General features: G+C 41.6%; 1 protein-coding gene across 1 annotated transcript; it reads left to right on the top strand.

Annotated features, from left to right (window-relative positions):
* The first annotated feature begins 1,051 nt into the window (after window positions 1-1,051).
* LOC133368038 (uncharacterized) lies at window positions 1,052-17,221 on the top strand. The gene is made up of 4 exons (XM_061592120.1): window positions 1,052-1,175; window positions 12,286-12,582; window positions 13,286-13,363; window positions 16,212-17,221. The coding sequence occupies exon 4, from the start codon at window positions 16,268-16,270 to the stop codon at window positions 17,219-17,221; it is 954 nt and encodes a 317-aa protein (XP_061448104.1). The 5' UTR covers window positions 1,052-1,175; window positions 12,286-12,582; window positions 13,286-13,363; window positions 16,212-16,267.
* Window positions 17,222-21,822: the final 4,601 nt, after the last annotated feature.

Genomic DNA, 21,822 nt, shown 5'->3' with positions numbered 1-21,822 from the left:
ATATTGCAATAAAATACCACAAAATTATCAAAAAATACATTAATAATGAACTTAGATTGTACATTGTCAGTATTTTCATTGAACCAGTCCCGTTCACAGCACCTTGCTGAAGCCAACCTGTCTTGGAAGGACAGCTGGACCCCAAATCCTTGAGGAGGGAATGTGTGCACCCTCTTGCTCAATAGTAACTCACAAGGATGGTCCTCAAAGTGATGGTGTACTCTTTACGGCTGGACTTCTAGGAAGTGTGTTGGGGTAATCATTAGCCCTTTGTGCCATTAGTCTGCTTCCCCAAGATACGTGTTGGAGGCTTGTAGCTCTTTCTCATGCTGAAGGTCAACCCCCTGTCTCTTCAGGTAGGGCTGAGAGAGTCCCCTACCTGAAATCCAAGAGAGCCACTGCAAGACAATTCTGTGCTAGATGGACCAGGTTTAACTGGATATAAGGCAGTTTTCTACGTTTTTGAAAGGGAAACTGCCCCCCCTTTTTTCCCGCACTTTAAACAGCTGTTCAGTTGTAGTTCTCACAGTGAAATGACATTGGCACCAGTCAGGGGAAGAGTTTCCTTCGATCTGTCCCTTCGGGGTGGAGGGGCATAGGGTAAACAGCAAAAGCATTCAAGTCAAGTAAGCGGAAAGCCTTGCGCGGGTCTCTATCGTGGTATTTTACTTCTCCTAGAGCTGAAGAATGATGAGCTCCTTGGCAGAAGGGCGGGTTATAAATTGGATAAATAAAATAATAAAAACAATATAAAAAATACAGTAAGGGCTGCAATCGTCTGGGAGCATTTGGCTCGCTTAAAATACGGCACAGTGAAAGAAGAAAAAGCGTTAAATCGGCTGGGAACCGGGGATGGTTCTGAGAGAAACCTTTATCCGGCTCTTATTCCCAACTGAGAGTAGAAGATTTTAACGAGGTCCTTCAAAAGTGTGCGCGTGTGTGAAGGGGGGGGAAAGAGGGCGTGTACCCACAAAGGCGGCCGAGTTTCGCATCACATGACCTCCAGCCCCATAGTGATTGGCTAGATACTGGCGCAGGTAACAAAAGAGCCTTCAAATCAACTGCATTGTCAGACCGCCACTGCAGACATTTCGGCGAGTACGTGAGGTGCGTGTATGCTATCGCCACCCAAACTGTCATCGGAGAGCTTGAAGAAAGTGCCCCGCTATTTCCATGTGAGCAAGCGTTTTTGCACCGAGGTCAGTGTTGGGCTGGGAGATAGGGTTGCCAGGTTCGTGGCCTGAGACTGATCCTGTATCTTTAGGAGAAGAGAAAGTCAGCCAAGTGCAGGTGTTCTTGCAACGCTGTAATGGGAAAAACCACAAAGTGGGATTCTCCCTTCCCCCTGCACAACTTTTAAAGATACAGACCTCTTGGAGGCCGTGCCTGGCAACCAAGAGGTCTTCCGTATCTTTAAAAGATGTGTAGGGGAAGAAAGAATTCCTTCTTGTGGTTTTTCTAATTACAGCGTTGCAAGAACACCTGCACTTGGCTGACTTTCTCTTCTCCTAAAGATACAGGATCAGTCTCAGGCCAAGAACCTGGCAACCCTACTGGGAGAGGAAGGGGTCACAAAACACTAGTTTCCCTGCCCTACTCCACTTTAATAGCAGCCACGATCTGATGATGGAAGCTATTCTAAATGAGTGGTGGGCCAACCGGTTGCCTGGGCTGGCTGGGTTAGCCGGGAACTTAACTTTCCCGCCTGCCTGCTACAACATCAATCCAACTGCGAACATAAGAAGAGCCTGCTGGATCAGGCCAGTGGCCCATCTAGTCCAGCACCTTGTTCTCACAGTGACCAACCAGATGCTTATGGGATTCCACAAGCACTCTCCCCACTTGTGATTTTGAGCAACTGCTATTCAGTAGTGTAGTGGCAAATTCAGAAGTACAGGGGCTCTTCATGACAGTTGAAGCCAACCCCCTCCCTTTTTGTTTTGCTCCTGGGTTAAGAATGAGTTCCTTGCGAATGCTTTCTCCCACAACAGTAGATGACCCTAGGAGCTAATCAGCAGGAAATGTGAGTGTTTTAGCTACTGAGAAGAGTCTTCTCAGTGACTGAATCACTTCCTTTCACTCTGATTGGCTCTGATCAGCAGGAAAAGACAAGGAAGCATGTCAGAAGACTCTTCTCAGTGGCCAACACACTCCCATTTCATGTTGATTGGCTTATAGGATGCTAGAGAAATAGGGACCCTGCTCCTAAAAAAGTAAGAGGTCTAAGACCCCTGATGACTATACCCCTGTAGTATACAGAGGCATATCATGGCTAGTAGCCTTTGATAGCCTTATCCTCCATGTATTTGTTTAGTCTTCTTTAAAGTACATTCAAGAAGTGGCCATCACTGCCTCTTGCGGGAGTAAATTCCATAGCTTAACTATGCACTGCATAAAAATCCTCCAACATTCAGCTTCATTAGATGCCCAGGATTTATAGTGTTATGAGAGAGGGAGAAAAAGTTTCTCTGTCCAAGTTCTGAGTAGTGCTCAGTCCAGATCACAGCTAAATCCTGGACTGGGCCCCTATCCTCTTTTAAAATATATCTTGAATCTACCTTCAGGTAATATGTAAGGTGAGGAAATTTGTTTGGGAGGAGGAATAAAGCAATTACAAAAAAAACTTTCAGTGGTGTAAATTAAACAATATAAAATAATTATTTGTAATACACAGATAAAATCAACAAATATTGAAAACACAGGAAGTTGCCTTGTACCAAGTTAAATCAATTTGGTCTATCAACATTTTCTGCACTGACTGGCAGCTGCTGTCCAGGATTTCAGAGAGAGGGCATCCCCAACTCTGCCTTTAGGTGCTGAGGATTGAACCTGTCATCTTCTAACACTGATTTACAGTTCTTCCTTTTCAAGAACATAACTAAATTGTGTCATATATATATTAACATGTATACATGTAACTCTGATGTTGCAATGTATTCCCTGCTATTTAAGATAAGTGCTCCTTTTGATTGTTCCAGCCAGCATGGAAGACACGCCTTGTAGAGCTGTTCAGGTGCAGGAAGGAGGGGGGTTCCTGGAGTGAGGAATGGAAAACACATTAGGGGCTTAAGTAGGCCAATTCCTTTTCTTCCCCCATCCCTCAACTGACACTTCAGACTGCCACTTTAATATTCCAGATATCCTGAAAGTTAAGAAGGTTCCTGTTAGACCTGGTGTGTGTTCAGTTTTATTTTTCTCATTATTATAATCTTAAATGTTTCCATGCACTTAGGAAGTCCCCAACTTTGTAGAAACAGCTGCCATAATTTTAGGTGTCTCCATTTTATTTCCAAATTGATAAGAAGTTTGACTAACCAAGTTGACTATTGGAGGGAATGATGGGAGAGGTGAAAAGGGTGTAGAAACTGGAAAGGTGGAAGTAGATATAGTGGGTTTTGGGAGCTCATCATAGAACAGGGTGGATAAAAACTGATGATATTTTTTAAAATTGGATTGAGTTTTTTCTTTCTTTTTTTTAAAGTAACTTGGTTCAAATTAAATTTGCATATAGTGGTGCAGAGTGTCAATGGAAAGACTGCAGACAGTCAGGCCACTGACCTAATTACAGTCCAATAGACCCCCTCCCCCCCAATTATTTCTGCAGATGTCCTCTGTAGTGGGGCTTATCTTTGCTAAGTGTTGCCTTGTTAAGGGTGCTCTGAGTATTGCTCAAAGTACGTATTCTTAGTGCTCTGGGCTGTTTAAAAGCTTGTTTCCTACCAATACTATTCCTTCTGTGGGGGTTCAGAGCAAGAGCTATGAGCTTGAACAACCTGCATAAAATTTGCTTGGCTTCTGTGGAAAGCTGAAACGAAATATGGGGGCAAATAGGCAGAAGAACAGAAAGGTGTGTGTGGGAGGTAATGAATAATCCTTCCATGGATTTTCTTTTTGAAGCTACAAAACCACTTTGTGGTTGGTTTGGTTTGCTATCTGTATTTCATTTTTTCTTATTGGATTTCACTCTTTGGTTTTGCTTTTTTTCAGAGCTGTTAGCACTTTGTGGGCTTGGTGAGTAAGTCATAGTGAAGTGGTTTCTGGTACACTTTTGGCAACATACCTTTTTTTGCTGCATCTTTCTGATATCTGCTGCTAGTGGTGAACTCTGGACCAAACTACAGGTGAGGCTAAATGTGTGTCTCTTCAAGTTGTGTGAATTGTTTGTGGAATGCACATGGTAGTCGTAAGACCGCCCCCACATCAGGGTAGGGAAGAACTCATCCTCCCTTGGTGTGGTCCCAGAGTTCACCACCACCCTGCTGCTATTTGCATAAAGAGAGCTGTGATGTCTTACCTCCTGCCAAAGGCAGTATGTGTCTGAATACCAGCATTCTGCATATTCTTGCTGGAAACAGCAGGAGAGGAGAGCGCTGTTGTGCTCAGGTCCTGCTTGTGGATTTCCCTTAGGGCATCTAATTAGCCACTCTGAGAACAGGATGCTGGACTAGCTGGGCCTTTGGTCTGATTCAGCAGGAGCCTTCTTATGTTCTTATTACCTTAGGAAGGGAGCTCCCATTGACACTAATAGGAACTTCACTCCTGACGTAAATACCAGCTGGAAGGATTTGTCAGGACCAGGGTAGGGAGGGAAGGGTAAAACTTCTTCTACTTCCCACAGTCAGTCTGATTGGGCCTCCTGCATCTGCTGTTCAATTCAAGGAACTTTGAGACACTTTTAGCCTTACTAGTAGTAAGGACCTCTGGTTGCCTAAGTACAGAATCTGCTGCTGCCGCCTCCTCCTTATCCATTGACAATTGATGGAGTATGTCTGACACCTACTGGCGTCTAGATATATTTCTCCATCCACAGTAATAGTGGCCAAATAATGCCTGAAGTCTCCCCTAAAAAAAATGATGGAATCTCAAGAGCTTAATAAAGGGTAGGAGTAAGTGGCCAGTTTACTCCATGGAGGGATGAAAAGGATTCCCCCAAGGATCTGTATTGTGATGGGTGCAATTTAATAATAACTGACCTGAAGTGAAGGCCCAGAGGAAGTGGTGAAGGAAATAACTTGGGAATAAAAAGGAAAGAGTTAAGAGAGAAAGCCTGTCATAGGTGGATGATGTGAATGTAAAGAGAACAGGGATGAAATAAATTGGCAGTTTTGGGGGAAGGAATATGGTACAAGGGTAAGGATATGTAATGATAGGATCTGAACTAGCGAAGACTTTTCAGGCAAGAAAATCTGGAAAGGTATTGTATAGTTCAATGTAAACATTAATTCATTGTGTAGGGTGGTAAAATGGGCACAGTCCATGGTAGATGTTAGGACAGCAGTTGGTGAGAACTGCTGTTACATAAGCCTACTGTGCAATGTTTGGAATTCTTTGTACAGCTCTTGTGGCTCCATCTTAAAAAAAAAATACAGCCACAAGAGTGGCTGTATACTATAGTCAGCATGGATTTTTCACATTCCACAATGTTAAATTGAAAATACCCCCCATGCCATTCTGATGCGTCCCATAAGTTCATTTCAAAACAAAACCTTACAAAACGTATATTCCTGAACTCAGAAACGCTTGCTTAATAACGCTCTAAATTTTCATGGTGATGCACAAAACAGAGAGAATTGAGAATTCAAAGTGTAAAAAGAGGGGGAAAACCTAGTCCCATTTTGGACTTTTTTCTGTCAGTGTTCTCATAATTTGTTGAAATTAATTAAAAATCAGCCATGTACACTGACTACCTGTAATCCTGTTACTGACCATGCCCCATACTCTGACCTTCATCTTCTGCAGTTTAAAAGTTAAAAAAAATGCCTGGCAGGTTTTTAATTAATTTAAGAAATTTTACAGTGAACTGAATGATAATGTTGGGCATGCTCAGTAAGAACCGACTGCTAGTGTTCTAAAAGCCAGACTCACAGCTGCTTGGCCTGGCTAATCAGGGGGCCACACCCACACCAGACCTTTATTTCACTTTAGACAGTCATGGCTTACCCCAAAGAATCCTGGGAAGTGTAGTTTGTGAAGGGAGCTGAGAGGAGATTCTTATTTCCCTGACAGAGCTCCAGTGGCCAGAGTGGTTTAACAGTCAGCTGCTCTGACTGAAGCTCTGTGAGGGGAACAGGGAATCTCCTAGCAATTCTCAGCTTTACCTATCCTAAGCATGATTGCACGGGGGTAAATCCCACTGAACTAAATAAACATGCAAATGATCAAACCTGCCCTCCTGTCCTGCCTTCTCCCCTCTCCATCCCATGTGGTCAGTTTCTCCTATCCTAAGCATGATTGCAGGGGAGTAAATCCCACTGAACTCAATAAGCATGTAAATAATCAATCCATTCTCAGCAAACTTGCACAGGATCCCATTTCTTACCTCCCAGATTAAAAAGCTGAGAAATTCACCGAAAGGCAAAAAACTTGCAGGTTAAGAACGTACCTATGAAGGAAGTCGATTCCGACTTACAGCAACCCTATGAATAGGGTTTTCACGTACCTATAACACACAGATATTCAGAGCTTGGAAGATTACTTTTAAAAAGTAATAAATTACAGTTACATGGCCCAAAAAGTAGTAATTACCGTTAAAATTGCAATTGCTCTGAAAGTAACTGATTACTTCACTTTTACTCAAAAGTAATCACTGCAATTACATTTTAGTTACTTTCTAAAAAATTGCCTATAAAGTGCTGGCCTTGGCTGCTGCGCATCTAAGTAGCCTAAAACAACATTAAATATAAGGACACACACACAGAGGGTAGTAGAATAATTTTTTTTATCTGTAAGATTTAACAGAATGGCGTAACAGAATCTTACATACCCCACCCCACCCCCAGCAATGATGATACCCCCAACACACATATAATTCACTTGAAATCAAATTTTACACTTGAAATGATGCTTTTACAATACATTTCTGTTATGTCTCAAAAGAACAGGATGCTCAAAGAGCACGTCAGACAAGGAATGTCTTTTTACAGATTACGTTGCCACCAGTTCTGAACAGGCGTTCTACTGCGGCACTTGAAGGCATGCCTGTGTTATGCTGCAAAACACAACACAGCACCTCTTTCAACTAAAACACATTTTGATCAATATGGCAATCCCTTATCATCAAAGAAAAATGCAAACTTTAGTACTTTACTAGTTGCCATTGTAATTTTTTTTGTCAACAGTATAACTTAGAGGTAACTTAATCCTGTACTTACTTACCAGGAAGTAAGTCCCATTGAACTCATTGGGTAGCCATGTATGCACAATTGAACTGTCAGTAGCAGAACTTAAGAGACATAACGTAGGTAAACAGAAAATGCGCATATCAAAAGTAACCCACCAGCATAAACTTTATTCCTTCTCCTGCAATTAAAAATGTGGTCTTGCCCAGCATATAATGAAACTATGGAATTTACTACCACAAGAAGCAGTGATGAGCACCAACTTGGATGGCTTTAAAAGAGGATTAGACAAATTCATGGAGGATAAAGCTATCAGCGGCACCTAGCAATGATGGCTATGTTCTACTTCCACTGTCAGAGACAGGATGCTTCTGAATATCAGTTGCTGGAAATACAAGTGAGGAGAGTGCTGCTCGTGCACTCAGGTCCTGCTTATGGGCTTCCATTTAGGGCATCTGATTGGCCACTGTGAGAACAGGATGCTAGGCTAGATGAGCAACTGGTTGGATCCAGCAGGCTCTTATGTTCTTGTATGTATTACAACAAACAACAAAAGTTACTTCTGGGTCCTTACAGATCAGGGATAGCCAATGTGGTGCCCTCCAGATGTTGTAGGACTACAATTTCCATCATCCCCGATAATTGGTTATGTTGTCACGACGCTGCAGTTGGTTCCTAGTTCCCAGTTCCTTATTTGCTTGAAAGTTCAAAACACTAAAAAACAAGAAATGTTCATGGCTACAGCAACTCCATAGGAAAGTTAACATGTCTCTGAACCCGAAAATATATGTTGGGGTATCACTGTGATCTGGGGACTCCCTGGCAAGAATAACAACAAATTTATTCAATCAAAATTATCAGGCTTCTGAAATGCTCATAAATGCATAATGATGTCATAAAATCATAAAAAATAAGTAATTGAGGGTGCCTACCCCAAAATATGCTCTGGGCCAGGGCAAATCATACACCCCAGGAAAGGGGAGGGTGTCCTCTCAAGATGCCAGTACCTCCTGCCTGGCCCTCAACTCTTGCTGGGCACAGGGCAGGGATAAGGGCATCTGTGCACAACCAAAACGGACAAAAAGATGCAGAAAAATTAAGAAACGGAGGGTGCCCACCCCACAATCTGCTCTGGACCAGGACAAATCATACACCCCAGGAAAGGGGAGGATATCTTCTACAAGATGACAATGCTTCCCACCTGGCCCAGAGTTTTTGTTGGATTCAGGGCATGTATAAGGGCATCTACGCACAACCAAAAGAGACAAAAAGCAAAGCAAAGAATAAATATCCAGGGGTTTTCACCACAAAATCTTCTCTGGGCCAAGACACTTACAGCCAGTGCTTATGATCTATGTGGATTTTTTAAAAAATGTATTGGTCTTCCCTGTTATTTACTTTGTAATAGCTCAATTATTATTTTTAAAAGCCACTGATGTTGGTGACAGAAGGACTTGTGGCATGGTCAACAAACAATGATTTCTTGAAGAAGATGTAATTTCATAGATACACTCTAAGTATGCATGGATGGCATCTCATAGAACATACTCTCCCAGATGTATGGAAGTATGATATGTGGTACCCCAAATCATCTTTTAGGATGGGCACTCCAGTTTCTTATTTTATTTCCTCTACATATTTGCTATTTTTCTAATACATATATACCCTTGTCTGTACCATACATACAAAAGAAGCTCTGAACTGGGTGGGAACCCTTTCCTGCATGCATGGATGTATGACTTGTAGTGCCCAAAGCATGTTTTGGGGTGGGAACCCACAGTTCCTTCTACACCTTCTACATTGCTTGTTGAGCATAGATGCACATAACCGTTTCGTGCGTCCACAAGAAAATCCATTCTAGGCAGGATGCAGTGGCATCTCGTTGAGGACACTCTCCCCTTCGCTCAGGTGCATGATGTTTCATGGCCCACAGCAGATTTTGGAGTGGTCACCCCAAATTACATACTTTTCTTTACTTTTCATTATTTTAGTTCTGCACAGATGAACTTATGAGTGCCCCATGCTCTGGTTTCTCTTCATATCGTATAAATCTTTCGCCTTATGAGTGCCCTGCACCCAGCAGAAACTATAGGCCAGGTGGGAAGTACTGGTATCTTGTAGAGGCCACCCTCCCCCTTCCTGGGATGTATGATTTGTCCTGGCAGCAGGGGTATAGTTGTCCAGGGGCTCAGGGAGTCCTAGAGCCCTTACTTTTTTGGGAACAGTGTTCCTATGTCTCCAGCATCATATGAGCTGATAGGCATGAAAGGAGGCAAGTCACCCACTGAGAAGACTCTTTTCAGTAGCTAATACTCTCCCCTTTCATACTGATCATCTCCTAGGGACATCAGTTGTTGTGGGAGAAGGCATTAACAAGGACCTCATTCTCAACTCAGAAGCAAAATAAGGAGGGACGGGGGTCTGGCTGTGGCTGAGACTATCATGAAGGGACCCTGCACTTCTGAATTTGCCACTACACTCCTGCCTGGCACAGTGCAGATTTTTGGGTGGGCACCCCAAGTTTCTTATTTTCTGCATATTTTTGTCGCTTTGGGTTGTGCATAGATGCCCTTACCTGACCTGCACCCAGCAAAAGCCCTGGGCCAGGCAGGACACACTGGCATCTCGTAGAGGACACCCTCCCCTTCCCTGGGGTGTATGAGGTGTCCTGGCTCAGAACAGATTGTGGGGTGGGCACACCCAGTTACTTTTTTTTAATGATTTTATGACATCATTATGCATTTATGAGCATTTCAGAAGCCTGATAATTTTGATTGAATAAATTTGTTGTTATTCTTGACGGTGAGAGTCCCCAGATCACAGTGATATATGATATGTGGTACCCTAACATATATTTTGGGGTTCAGAGATATGTTAACTTTGGCTTGGAGTTATTGTAGCTGTGAACTTGTCTTTTTTTAGTGTTTTGAACTTTCAAGCAAACAAGGAACTGGGAACTAGGAACCAACTTCAGCGTTGTTATGTTATCTGAGACTGATGGGAGTTGTAGTCCAACAACATCTGGAGGGCACTGTGTTTAAGACGCAATTCGATTAATACAACGCCCTTCCCACCAGGGCCGGCTCCAGGCATGTGGGGGCCCTTGGGCAGCAGCTTGCCCTCGCCCCCCGGTGGGTGGGTGTGCATGCATGCACGTATGCACACGCGCATGGCCCCCCACTTGCCCCACCCACAGCCCCTCTACCTGTCTAGTCTTTACCATTGCCCTTAATGAAGATGGCGGCCACAGTTTCCCTAAGGGGAATGAAGCCTTCACCACCATCTTTGTTGATGGCACATCTCTGCCATCAACTAAGATGGCGGCAGTGGCTTCAGTACCTTAGGGAAGCTGCGGCCGCCATCTTCATTAAGGGCAATGCTAAAAAGCCAGCTGACAGTTAAGTGGGGGGTGCGGATCGTGGAAGGGGAGCGGGGGCCCCCTCAGGGGCTCCTGTAGCTCCGGGGCCCTCGGGCCAGTGCCCAACCTGGCTGCCCTTTAGAACCGGCCCTGCTTCCCACCTACCCATCTGTTTCAAACACATCCAGAAAAGTATGTCTCTTAAATTCTATGTCTGATAGTGCGTTGCTTTCAGGGGTAAAAATTAATCTGCAATCCTATATACATATCCATTTAACTCAATGAGGCTTAATTTGGGGTAGACATATATAGGACTGGACTCCACCAGAATACATTTCAGCATTTCAGGGGCTATACTTTATTAATGCTGTACCAACTACAACTGTAGTGTACAACTGTACCAACTACCAACTGCCACTTATGTACATATATTGTCTGAGCCTAAGCTACCTCACAGGGTTGTTGCAAAGATAAATGGGGGGAGGGAATGGCAATGGTCATGGCATTCACAAATAAAAAATAAATCTGGGGAGGGAGGCACACACAAGTAATAAGATGTCTGACAGATAGAATGTTAACAGGTGAAGCTTTCCACATAATTTTATTTTCATACAAAAAAGGCTTATTCCATTTAATTTCTACCTGCCCCACAGCTGTCCATAAGAGCCTGATCTCCTGCAGTGCCACCCCTAAACCGTGCAAAGAACTCAAGTTAAAAAAAACAACCACCACAGAATTTGGGCATTTTTTTTTTTTAAAAAAAGAACATCTGTAACAGTATGAAATATGACATTCTCAAATTGTGTTTGCATTTTGACAAATTTGTAGGGCAATATCTCAGAGAGGAGGTCAAGTTGCCTGCTCCCCTGGTGCATTCACTATAGCTGCCCAATTTCCCTGCTTTTTAATGTTTGATAGAAATATCTGTCGGCTATAGGTACGTTTTTAAACTGCAAGCTTTTTTGCTTATTAATGAATAGATGTTGTAGTCACTGATCTAGAAAAGGGTGACCAAAGCACCTTCCATTCAAGAAAAGGCTAATGTCTCTGGGGCTTTTTGGTCCAGAAAAAGATGACAGAGCATAGACATGATAGAAGTTTTTAAAATCATGCATGGTTAAGATAGTGGGGTGGGGGAAGAGAGAGAAAACTTTTCTTTCTGTGTCTTAACACTAGAAAGCCACATTACCTTGGTGGAAAGTTGTTGGAGGGCAACATTCCAGCAGCGTGTGCCAGAGAAGCACCCAATCACACACCATCTAGCATGTGCACACAATCACATATGCACACCTCCTCTCCCGTGCTCATCCCTCCACCCTCGCTGATCTGTGTTCAGATGGAACAAGCGACTATGTGTAATTAGAGATTTCCTGGTTTGACTGATCACACTGCACAGGGAGGAACAAATGGGCTTTCTGTGTGCAGGCAAAGGGCTTGTTCATGCCTTGGCTTGTGATACTGAAATACGATAGCCCAAAGCAAAAAAAAAAATTGAATGTTAACTTAGTGGAGCAGCCACAGGACAGGTATACATTTGCATGTGTCTCTTATATTTTAGCACAATGTCCATTTTCCCCAAATGATGACAGTAAGTCTGAAATGTATCATCTCTGCTCCACTGAAATTAAACAAAGACTTTTTCCTATACATAGCACCCTCAGGAAAGTTGGGATACATTCCCCGTTTCTTCTTCTACCCCATGTGTACTACATTTAGCCATGACAGCCTTTGTGTATGTGAATTCACCTAGCTGTGAGTTCTGTCTTTTTTCCCTCCTTAATTCCTCTCTCTCTCTCTCTCTCTGTATAGGACTGTATAGATTTCTCAGCAGGGGCATCTTAAGCATTATGACAGAGACACGCATCATGGAAGTCCTGATGGAACTGAACGAGACTAATCTTCAGAGAGTTGCGCATATACTGAATACTAAAGAATTGTCTGGGAGAACCATCCCATCAGCTGAGCTCAAGAACCTTGATGCGAACAAGTTGTTTGATTTACTCAAGCACTATCATTCTCCAGAACACATGGCAATGCTTATGGAGATACTGGATGCCATTCCCAGGAAAGATCTTGCTCATAGACTCTCTGGTGATAAAGAGAGGAGTAAGTTGAGTGCTGTTGGGTAACTTCCAGATGACTGCTTCTCATAACAATATTGCACTAAGCCAGCAATAGGGGTAGGTGGGCAATACATATTTAGGAAGAGGTGCCAACTAGCATGGGAGTTTGGTACTAGTCATTGATTTGGGCAGTGCCACCTGCAGTGATCAGTACATTGACCAGCAGGTTCCTTTTGTGGTTTGGTGATTGAAGGCAGCTGACCTCAGAAAACCTTTCACCTCTAAGGCCGTATCTATGGGGAAAGGCTGAGGGACAATGTTTGAGAAGCTAATGTTAAATTTTGGGCTGCCTTCACGGTGAATGTTTAAGGGCTGCAAGCCAACGCTTCCATTTTCCTACAATGGAGGAGGATATCCTTGACTAGGTTGCTCCTCCCACTCATTCCAGGAGACAGGACCACGCCACCGCAAGTTTGGATGAGAGCACTCCCCTTTCCAGTCTACTTACTGCAGAAGACAGACTTTTATGGCTTTTCTCGGTCTTGCTCTGGTGGTTGGGGCTGATGAGAGCTGGACAATCTCTGGGTGGCCTTAAATTCCCCAGCCCTGATATATATCTGTGTAATATATATACACATGCCTTTCTATATTGTAAGTATCCATACTGTTGAATATTTAATTTTGCATAGTCTTTTAATGCAGTTTTGTTTTCCTATTCATATTTTTGCAATAATTACGGTATGCAGAAAAGAAGGAAAGTGAAAATGATGAGATGGGATGTGGCCCAGCAGAGTGACAAAAACTCAGTGATCTGCCATCGTGTGGTATGTAATTGTTAACTCAAAAGGCCAAGATGATGTTCTGAATGATCAAGCACTGAACATTCTATCACTAAAATTGTGTTTCCACCCATTTTCAAGGAGTTTGAATGACTTGATGTTTTATTGCACCCTGGATTAATGTTCCCCCACCTAATTTTCCTTCCCCTTTCATTGGTTAAGTACATATGGGGCAGCATAGCAGCACAACCTCAGTGCAAGGTGGAGGAGGGGTTCCCGGTACATGTGATGTTTGAATGCCCCTGTGTTGCACCCTTCTGATACGAGGTTTATGTCTGCCTTTATCTTGTTTTCAATAATGTTTTCATCTCACTATTGAACAATATCCCAGCATTGTGGGGTCTGTCAGCTGATCACTGGACCTAACTCCTTTGGGCCCTTTTGGTGGCCAAAAGGTTTACATTGCAGCATTGGAAAGAGCAGCATCCACTAACAGATCAAACAGCATTCTCTGTTTGTGTGAGCCCACAAGCAGGGACTATTTTTGTCTTTGAATATATGTACAGCATTTACAAAGTTTTAGGTGTTTTAAGTGTTAATAATAATTAATGATAGCTATGGATAATTAATATTGCAATACAGACCTCTCCCATTCTCCTATGAATTTTGATGATGATGAATTTCTTATTTCTAGTATCCTTCCCTTCCTCTCACAAGCCCAGATTGCCTAACAACAAAGGTACAGCATTAAAACCAAAATTAAAGCAGAGGGTAAAGCACAGCAGATGCAGATGTGGACTCTGCTGCAGACTGGAATTTTAATTGGCTTCAGCCCGATCTTGCCCCCTTGTGGATGTAAGTGGGAGAGTGAAGGCAGGGAATCTTTATCAAATTTGCAGATGATACAAAATTGGGAGGGATAGTTAATACCTTGGAAGACAGAAACAAAATTCAAAGGGATCTAGATAGGCTGGAGTATTGGGCTGAAAACAACAGAATGAAATTTAACAGGGATAATTGCAAAGTTCTACACCTAGGAAAAAGAAACCAAATACACAGATGGGGGATACTTGGCTCAGCAATACCACATGTGAGAAGGATCTTGGGATTGTTGTTGATCACAAGCTGAATATGAGCCAACAATGTGATGTGGCTGTAAAAAAGACAAATGCTATTTTAGGCTGCATTAACAGAAGTATAGTTTCCAAATCGCGTGAAGTATTGGTTCCCCTCTATTTGGCATTTGTTAGGCCTCATCTTGAGTACTACGTCCAATTCTGGATACCACACTTTAAGAAGGATGCAGGCAAACTAGAACAGGTTCAGAGGAGGGCAACAAGGATGATCAGGGGTCTGTAAACAAAGCTCTGCGGAGAGACAAAGAACTGGGCATGTTTAGCCTTGAGAAGAGAAGACTGAGGGGTGATATGATAGCAGTGTTCAAGTACTTGAAATTTTGCCACACAGGGGAGGGTCAGGATCTCTGCTCGATCAACCCAGAGTGTGGGACATGGCTCAAGTTACAGGAAGCCAGATGTTGGCTGAACATCAGGAAAAACATCCTAACTGTTAGAGCGGTATGACAATGGAACTAATTACCTAATTACCCATGTTGGGTGTGCTTTAATTTGGATTCCTACATTGAACAGGGGGGTGGACTGGATGGCCTTATAGGTCCCTTCCAACTTAATGATTCTAGGACACTGGGCTGAACAGGTAACTGGATTTATGCTTACAAAATATGACTGGCATTTGGGTGTTCCAGCTTTGTGGATAGGCAAACCCTCATGCCAATTTTAAAATTGTATGTAGTGGTATTAATTGTAATTGTATAAAACACAATACAATAAAACCACAGAATAAAGCACCTGAAAAAAAATCCAAAATCCAAACCCACCAAACAGATGGAAGAAATGTACCTTATCAGTGAAAGCAGTAGGGGATTCTTGTCTCTCTGAAGCACAAACAATAAGGAAGCAACTTTTCTCCATTTTTAAGCAAATGGGTTGTGCTTTCCTAGGTCTGGGCAATAAGAAGTACAGTAATGAATCTGGGGAAATAAACATTCATGTGAGATATTTGTATAATTATACAGTGATAGACTACAGAGGACTGTTTTTCAGATTATTCAGATCTGTATTAGAGAGCTCTCACTGATCTTTGACTGGGGATAGGGACTTTTGGTTCATCTATTCAGCTCTAGATTCCTCTTGCCCAAAGGGCTCTCTTGGCAATGTTCAATGACTTTTCAGTGAAGATCTTTTTAAACCCCATTTTTAATATCCAATATGCTGCTTTTCTATTCCTTTTAGATCCATTGTTTTAACCTTTTTATTATTTTTACTGTGCTTTAAATACTCCTTTGTAAGCTGTTCTGGGGTCCCTTTGAAGACTGAAAAATAGTGCAGATCCCATACACTTCACACTGCTTAGAGATTTTTGAAATATTAAGCAGTATAAAAGTGTTTTCAAGTAAAAAAATAAATGGTGATTTCCTCTAGTTCTTAAGCTTTAGATTTGAGTGGAAATGCAATTCTGGATGGTAAGTAAGGAAGCTCTTGATTTATTGTTGGAATTGTTTGAGATAAGCACTCTCAGTTATACTACCTGATGTAAAATATGTATCAGCTGGTTTTCTTTCTTGTATTGTTTTGAGCTTGGGTATGTGTTTGTGTGGAAAATATAATAAAAACCTAAATTATGAGAAAATTTATATTTTCTGTCTCTGCTGGGTAAACTTCCATCCGTATTGCCACAGAGTATATGGTAGTATCCCTACCATCACCCATCACATAAAACAATATCCTCATTAAAACTTAGCACTGTATGGTAATGCTTAGGACTGTTCGTTCTTGATGTTGCCTTTTGTGAATCTTCCCTCCTTTTTCTCCAGGTAAATTCACACTGTCTGACCTGGAGGCCTATGCTACAAGCAAACGGAACCCATTGATGCAGCGTCTAGAAGAGCGGTTTGAACCCAAAGCAATGAGTGAGTTGAAGGAACAGCTGGCCAAGAGTATCCTGAAGAATGCCTTTTCATTCACTGCTCAAAAAGCTCAAAAACTGTACACCAACCAAAATCTGAAATCTTTCTTGAATATCACTGGTGATGAGAAATTTAAAAAGATACCTCAGATAATCCTTGACACCTTGTTCTCTATAGATAAAAGCAATAATAAAAGAGAAGCCGAGGTTAAAGAAAACATTCAGAAGGAGACTCTGCTAAAAGAGAACAAGCCAACCTCTTCTAGTCTTGCTGGTTCTACTGGTGACTGTGAATTGGAAATTGTGCATGAAAATAACAAGGAAACACAGCAGAATCTTGGCATTAAATGTGCTAAGGAAGCTGATGATACTGAGATGTCTAAAATAACAGCAGAAAACAGGCAAAGTAACAAGGAAGGGCTGCAGAAACCTGTAGTTAAATATGCTAAGGATGCTGATAAGATGATGGCAGAACAGGGGCCATATGAGAAGTTACTGCTGCCCATCAGTAAATGGATTAAAAAAAAGAGAGAAAAATATCACAACAAAAACTTCCATTTAGACCCCATTGGTGTTCGTGAACATGAAACATATAGTTGCTTTGTAGCCGAGGATATTCTACGATTCACATATCCAGAGGACATAATTTTAAGGATCCTGCAGGATAACAAATATCTGACATCTGGGAGAAAGTTGAAGAAGAATGTGGAATTTGAGTTGCAGTTTAACATGGCTGTACTAGGTGTTAAACGTTCTGAGATTACATCCCCTGTGGGTGATTTTATTGTGGAAGCTGATTGTACCTTTGCACAATTTGAAATTTTTTTTAAAAAGGTTGTGTTTGAAATTGTACTCCCTGTCCTAGCTCTGCATAACTGCGTAAAGTTAGATGTTATCAGGAAGGCCTTCATATGCTAAGGAGCATGATTGTTAACAACAAATCATATCCAAAAGAACCTGAGCTACTGTTTTGTGTTCTCATTTTTCTTTCCTAGTTTCATGCTCTCTCTTTTTAATGGTAGTTCTACTGTTTCTTCTACTCCTCAGGCTCACAATCTAGCTGTTTCTTTGTATTATTTCTCCCAATATGTCAACTCAATTGTTTAGTTTTGTCACTTTGATCTTTGTAATATCTATGTTTTTAAGGAAAGAAGTGATAAGGGCAAGGGTGACTCAAAAATGGCTCAAACAAATGTTGAAGATTTGTAGATGGTACAAAGGGAATACTGAAGAAGGATAAAGTCACTGCAATTCAGTTTAACTATAATATCTAAAAACTGTCAGGCAACAATTCAATGGGTATTTTGCCAGTTTCCTAACATGACCAATTCCCAGTTCTGAAGAAGTTATAAATACAAACCATTACTGAGAACAGAAATACACATGATTTTAATGAATATGCATGGAACTAGCAAATACGTCACTAATGTGAAATGATCATTATCAATCCTTTTTATCCTGTAATTTCAATTTTATGTATTATATATGGAAATATGGAAAGACATGAGTACAGTGTTAGCTAAAGTCAGACACTGCAAGCTGCGAGACAAGACGAACCTCATGGACTGAACCAAACACTCATTGAAAAGGGGTGTTGGAAGTGGGGCAAGAGCAACTCCTGTTTGGGTTCTTTTGTTTGTGTTCCAAAGGGAAGATAGAGATAGCCGTTACTCAAAAAGTACCATCTGAAAGTACGTCTGGAGTTTGCCAGAAAGCATGAGAGTGCCCCAGTTGCGATGTGGGAAAAGATTTTGTGGTCAGATGAGAGCAGGATAGTGTTTTTTCGCCAAAACTCAAAGCGCTATGTGTGGCGCAAACCTAACACTGCCCATGCCTCAAGACACACCATCCCTACAGTGAAATATGGTGGTGGCAGCATCGTGCTGTGCGGATGCTTATCAGCAGGGACTGGGCATCTTGTTAAAATCAAAGGAAGAACGGATGGAGCCAAATACTAGGAAATACTGCAAGAGAACCTGCTTCAGTCCACTAAAAACTGAAGCTTGGAAGGAAATTCACTTTTCAGCAGGACAATGAACCCAAGCACCAGGCCAAAGCAACAATGGAGTGGCTCAAGAACAAAAAGATGAATGGCCTACAGTGGCCCAGTCAAAGTCCTGATCTCAATCCCACTGAGAATCTGTGGTGCTCTCTGAAAATTGTGGTCCACAGGCAATGTCCAAACAACCTGGAGCAAATCTGCCAAGAAGAGTGGGCCAAAATCTCTCCGACACTGTGTGAAAAAGCTGGTACATACTCCAAAAGACTTAAAGCTGTTATTGCAGTGAAAGGTAGCTCTACCAAATATTAATGTGTGGAGGTTGAATACTTATGCAAGCAACATGTTTCAGTTTTTTATGTTTCTTACAAACATTTCCCAACATAAAACTAATGTCACCTTACAATAATTGATTTTGGAGTTTCAGTATTTCAAAATAAAATATCATACATAACAATTACAATGTACCATTTGTAATTCAGTAATATGAGAGCATTGGTCAGGGATCTGTCTGATTACTTTTGCAAGGCACTGTACAAACTCAATTATTGTTTATATGCTACCCACATTATTGAATCCTAACGTTAAAGCTTCTGTAATATGCAAACTCAGGGCTGAAAATACTAAATCACAAAATTTGTATTCTGGAGTTTTCTATATCATAGCTTTTCCACATAATCTTTACAAGGCTAGATCTTGTACTAGAAAGATACAGATCTTCAAAATTTGCTTTCAATAGCCAGTAAGACCTGCTCAGGTTTCTCATCCAGTGTTTACCCTACTTCTGTTCTTTCTCAAGCCAAATATTTGCAGACCTTAAGCATTCCAAAATATAAGAGGGCATAAGATCTTGCATGCTTCAACATGATACCTTTCAATTCTCTTGGATGGGAGACTTATGGGCTTATACCTTATTTTAATAAGTTATGCCCTTGTGGTTCAGAGGAAATAGAAACAGTAAGCCATGTCTTACTGTTTGGGAACTTTACCTGAGATCATCAGAAAAAAATCAATCCATTAACCCCTTTGTGTTTTTATTCTATTTTTGAACCCACACACAAATAGAATTGAATTAAAAATAGGTTTACATAGTCAGATTCAACACATATATAAATAGGTAAGCATATGTATAAGAATATAAACTGCTTCTTACAATTCCTTCTGCTCTTTAAACATAAGTTTGTTAAATAAAATTAAGAGGTTCCCAAAAAAATAAAGTCAGGGGTTGGGAACCTTTTTGGCCTGGTGGGCCAGATCCTTATCTGCCTGTACCCCCCATAGGCCAACTTCAACAGGTGGGTGGGGCAAGTGACCTGTCACAATCACATGCTTGACAGATGGGTTGTGCCACCCACTCGTCTAAGTCCCTTGCATAGCACTTCCCAAGCACTAAACAGCCCGCTGGTGGACAGATGTCTGGGAATCACAGCACAAGTCCAGTTTTGCCAGCCCGATGCTTGGGCTGACAAACCTGCATTCTGCAGGGATTGGCTGTGCGATCATGTTCCCTTGGTGAACACTGTTGCATAGCCAATTCAGGACAGCCCTACCTGCTGTCCCGTATAACATCAGTTGTGGGGCAGGTGGGTATGGCTTGGGGGGGGCAGCTTAATGGGGCAAATTTGGCCCATGAGCCAGAAGTTCCTCATCCCTGAAATAAGTATTTTTCCCATTAACCATTTTGTATCCTAGAAAATCATTTGAATATCTCTCTGATTCAAGTAAGATTATTACAAAAACTGTAGTTAAATTTCTGTGGATAGCAGTGAAGATAAGAGTGATAATTTTATCCACCTCCAGTATAATCATGTTTTCCTATCTGTTAATCACTGATAATTTTGTATCCTATTTTGTATGCTAATTGTATTTTGTATTCGATAAAACGTATTGTGGGGTCTGTCTGACTAGATCAATAAATGAATGATCAAATGCTTCTACACATTTTTTTCTATTGCTAAAGGCAAAAGCAGCCTTCACACCTTTTCCAGTAGTTTAAAGCACTGTTCTTCAACTTTGAGTCCCCAGATGTTCATGGATTACAACTCCCATTGTCCCCAGCGAGCTTAGGTCAAAGGGTTATGGGAGTTGTAGTCCAACAACATCTGGGAACCCAAAGTTGAACAACCCTGGTTTAAAGAACACCGCAGTATCAAAGAGAGTTAGTTTGCTGCACCATTATTCTGGGAGAACTCCTAACAAAAGTCACTGCATTTATCTTTGAAAGGCAAACTGTAAGAAGATACCAAAGAAGTGTCACATCATGTCAAAGCCTTGGCTGAAACAGAGTTCAGAACATGTCGTATGAAAAAGGAAAGTTACAGAAAGCTTTATTAAATTTTGCTGTTTATAGATATTATGACTGAATAAAAAACAGTGAAAGGGTGACTTTATGGTAAATTAGAAGAGCTGACAGGAAGTGCTGGAAAAAATGACCATAGACGTCAATGGGTGGTATTCATCTAGTTTTTACTCTGAGCAGACTCACTGAACGTACACGAACAAGTTAGGTCCATTATGGGTCTACTCTGAGAAAAACCTCGTTAACACCCAATTAGTTTACTTGCGATATTTGTACACTGCCCAATAACAAATGTTCTTGGAGTGGTTTACAATAAGAAGTTCTCTGGTGTCCTCCATTTCCTCTTCGCCAAGTGGAATCACCAGATTGGCCAGGAATGGAGGTTGTTTCACTTTCTTTCTCATTGTAGCCAATTTACTGACGTAACTAGCAGAAATTTGTCCCCTTATTGCTACAGAGAAACCCACCAAAGATACATAGATTTGAAATCTGTATCCAGAGACCTCTTGACAGATAATATTCTTCAGTTTGTAATACAAAACAACAACTCTGGAGAGCCTAACTATAATTTGGCTCAGGCCCAGAACAGGATCTAACACACAGTATTACAGAAAATTTACTTTAAATTTTTCATCCCCAGCTGGAATGGTCAATGTTCAGGAATGATGGAAACTAGCCTAACAACATCTGGATGGCAACAGGTTCCTCATCTTCTCTGCCCAGTGACATCTGGGCCCACAGATCATTTTTTTTAGGGTATTCCATTCTGTAATTTGTGCAGCCAATCTGTAGCCAAGGAGAAAAGGCCATTCTTTTATCTGTTAAAGAGTCTACATCTTCCATCAAACGTGCATTTACTTGGTAGCCTTTAGATGCTAAACTTTAGAATTCTGGATGTCCACCAGTTGACCCAGGCTTATGCTATAACTATGCAGTCAAATGTCTGTTAGTCAGCACATACATTGTAACTCTCCCACATTCTGATAAAGGTGAGGCTTCTCAGCATTTAACAGGACAGAAACCATGGATCAAATGCCCCAGGTCCCTTAGGGCAACTCTTCACATAGTGTCTAACATTATCTAACTGAGTTCCTCACATGGATTGTAAGTAGTCTGAAGCTGCAGCCAGAACAGAAAACAAATCACCCTGGGTTGTATGCAGTACTAGTTCCACTCAGAGTAGACCCACTGAAGTTAATGGACATGACTAACAGGTGCATT

This window comes from Rhineura floridana, chromosome 11, assembly GCF_030035675.1.
Source record: "Rhineura floridana isolate rRhiFlo1 chromosome 11, rRhiFlo1.hap2, whole genome shotgun sequence".
Taxonomy (NCBI): domain Eukaryota; kingdom Metazoa; phylum Chordata; class Lepidosauria; order Squamata; family Rhineuridae; genus Rhineura; species Rhineura floridana.
This window is presented reverse-complemented; position numbering and strand designations above follow the sequence as displayed.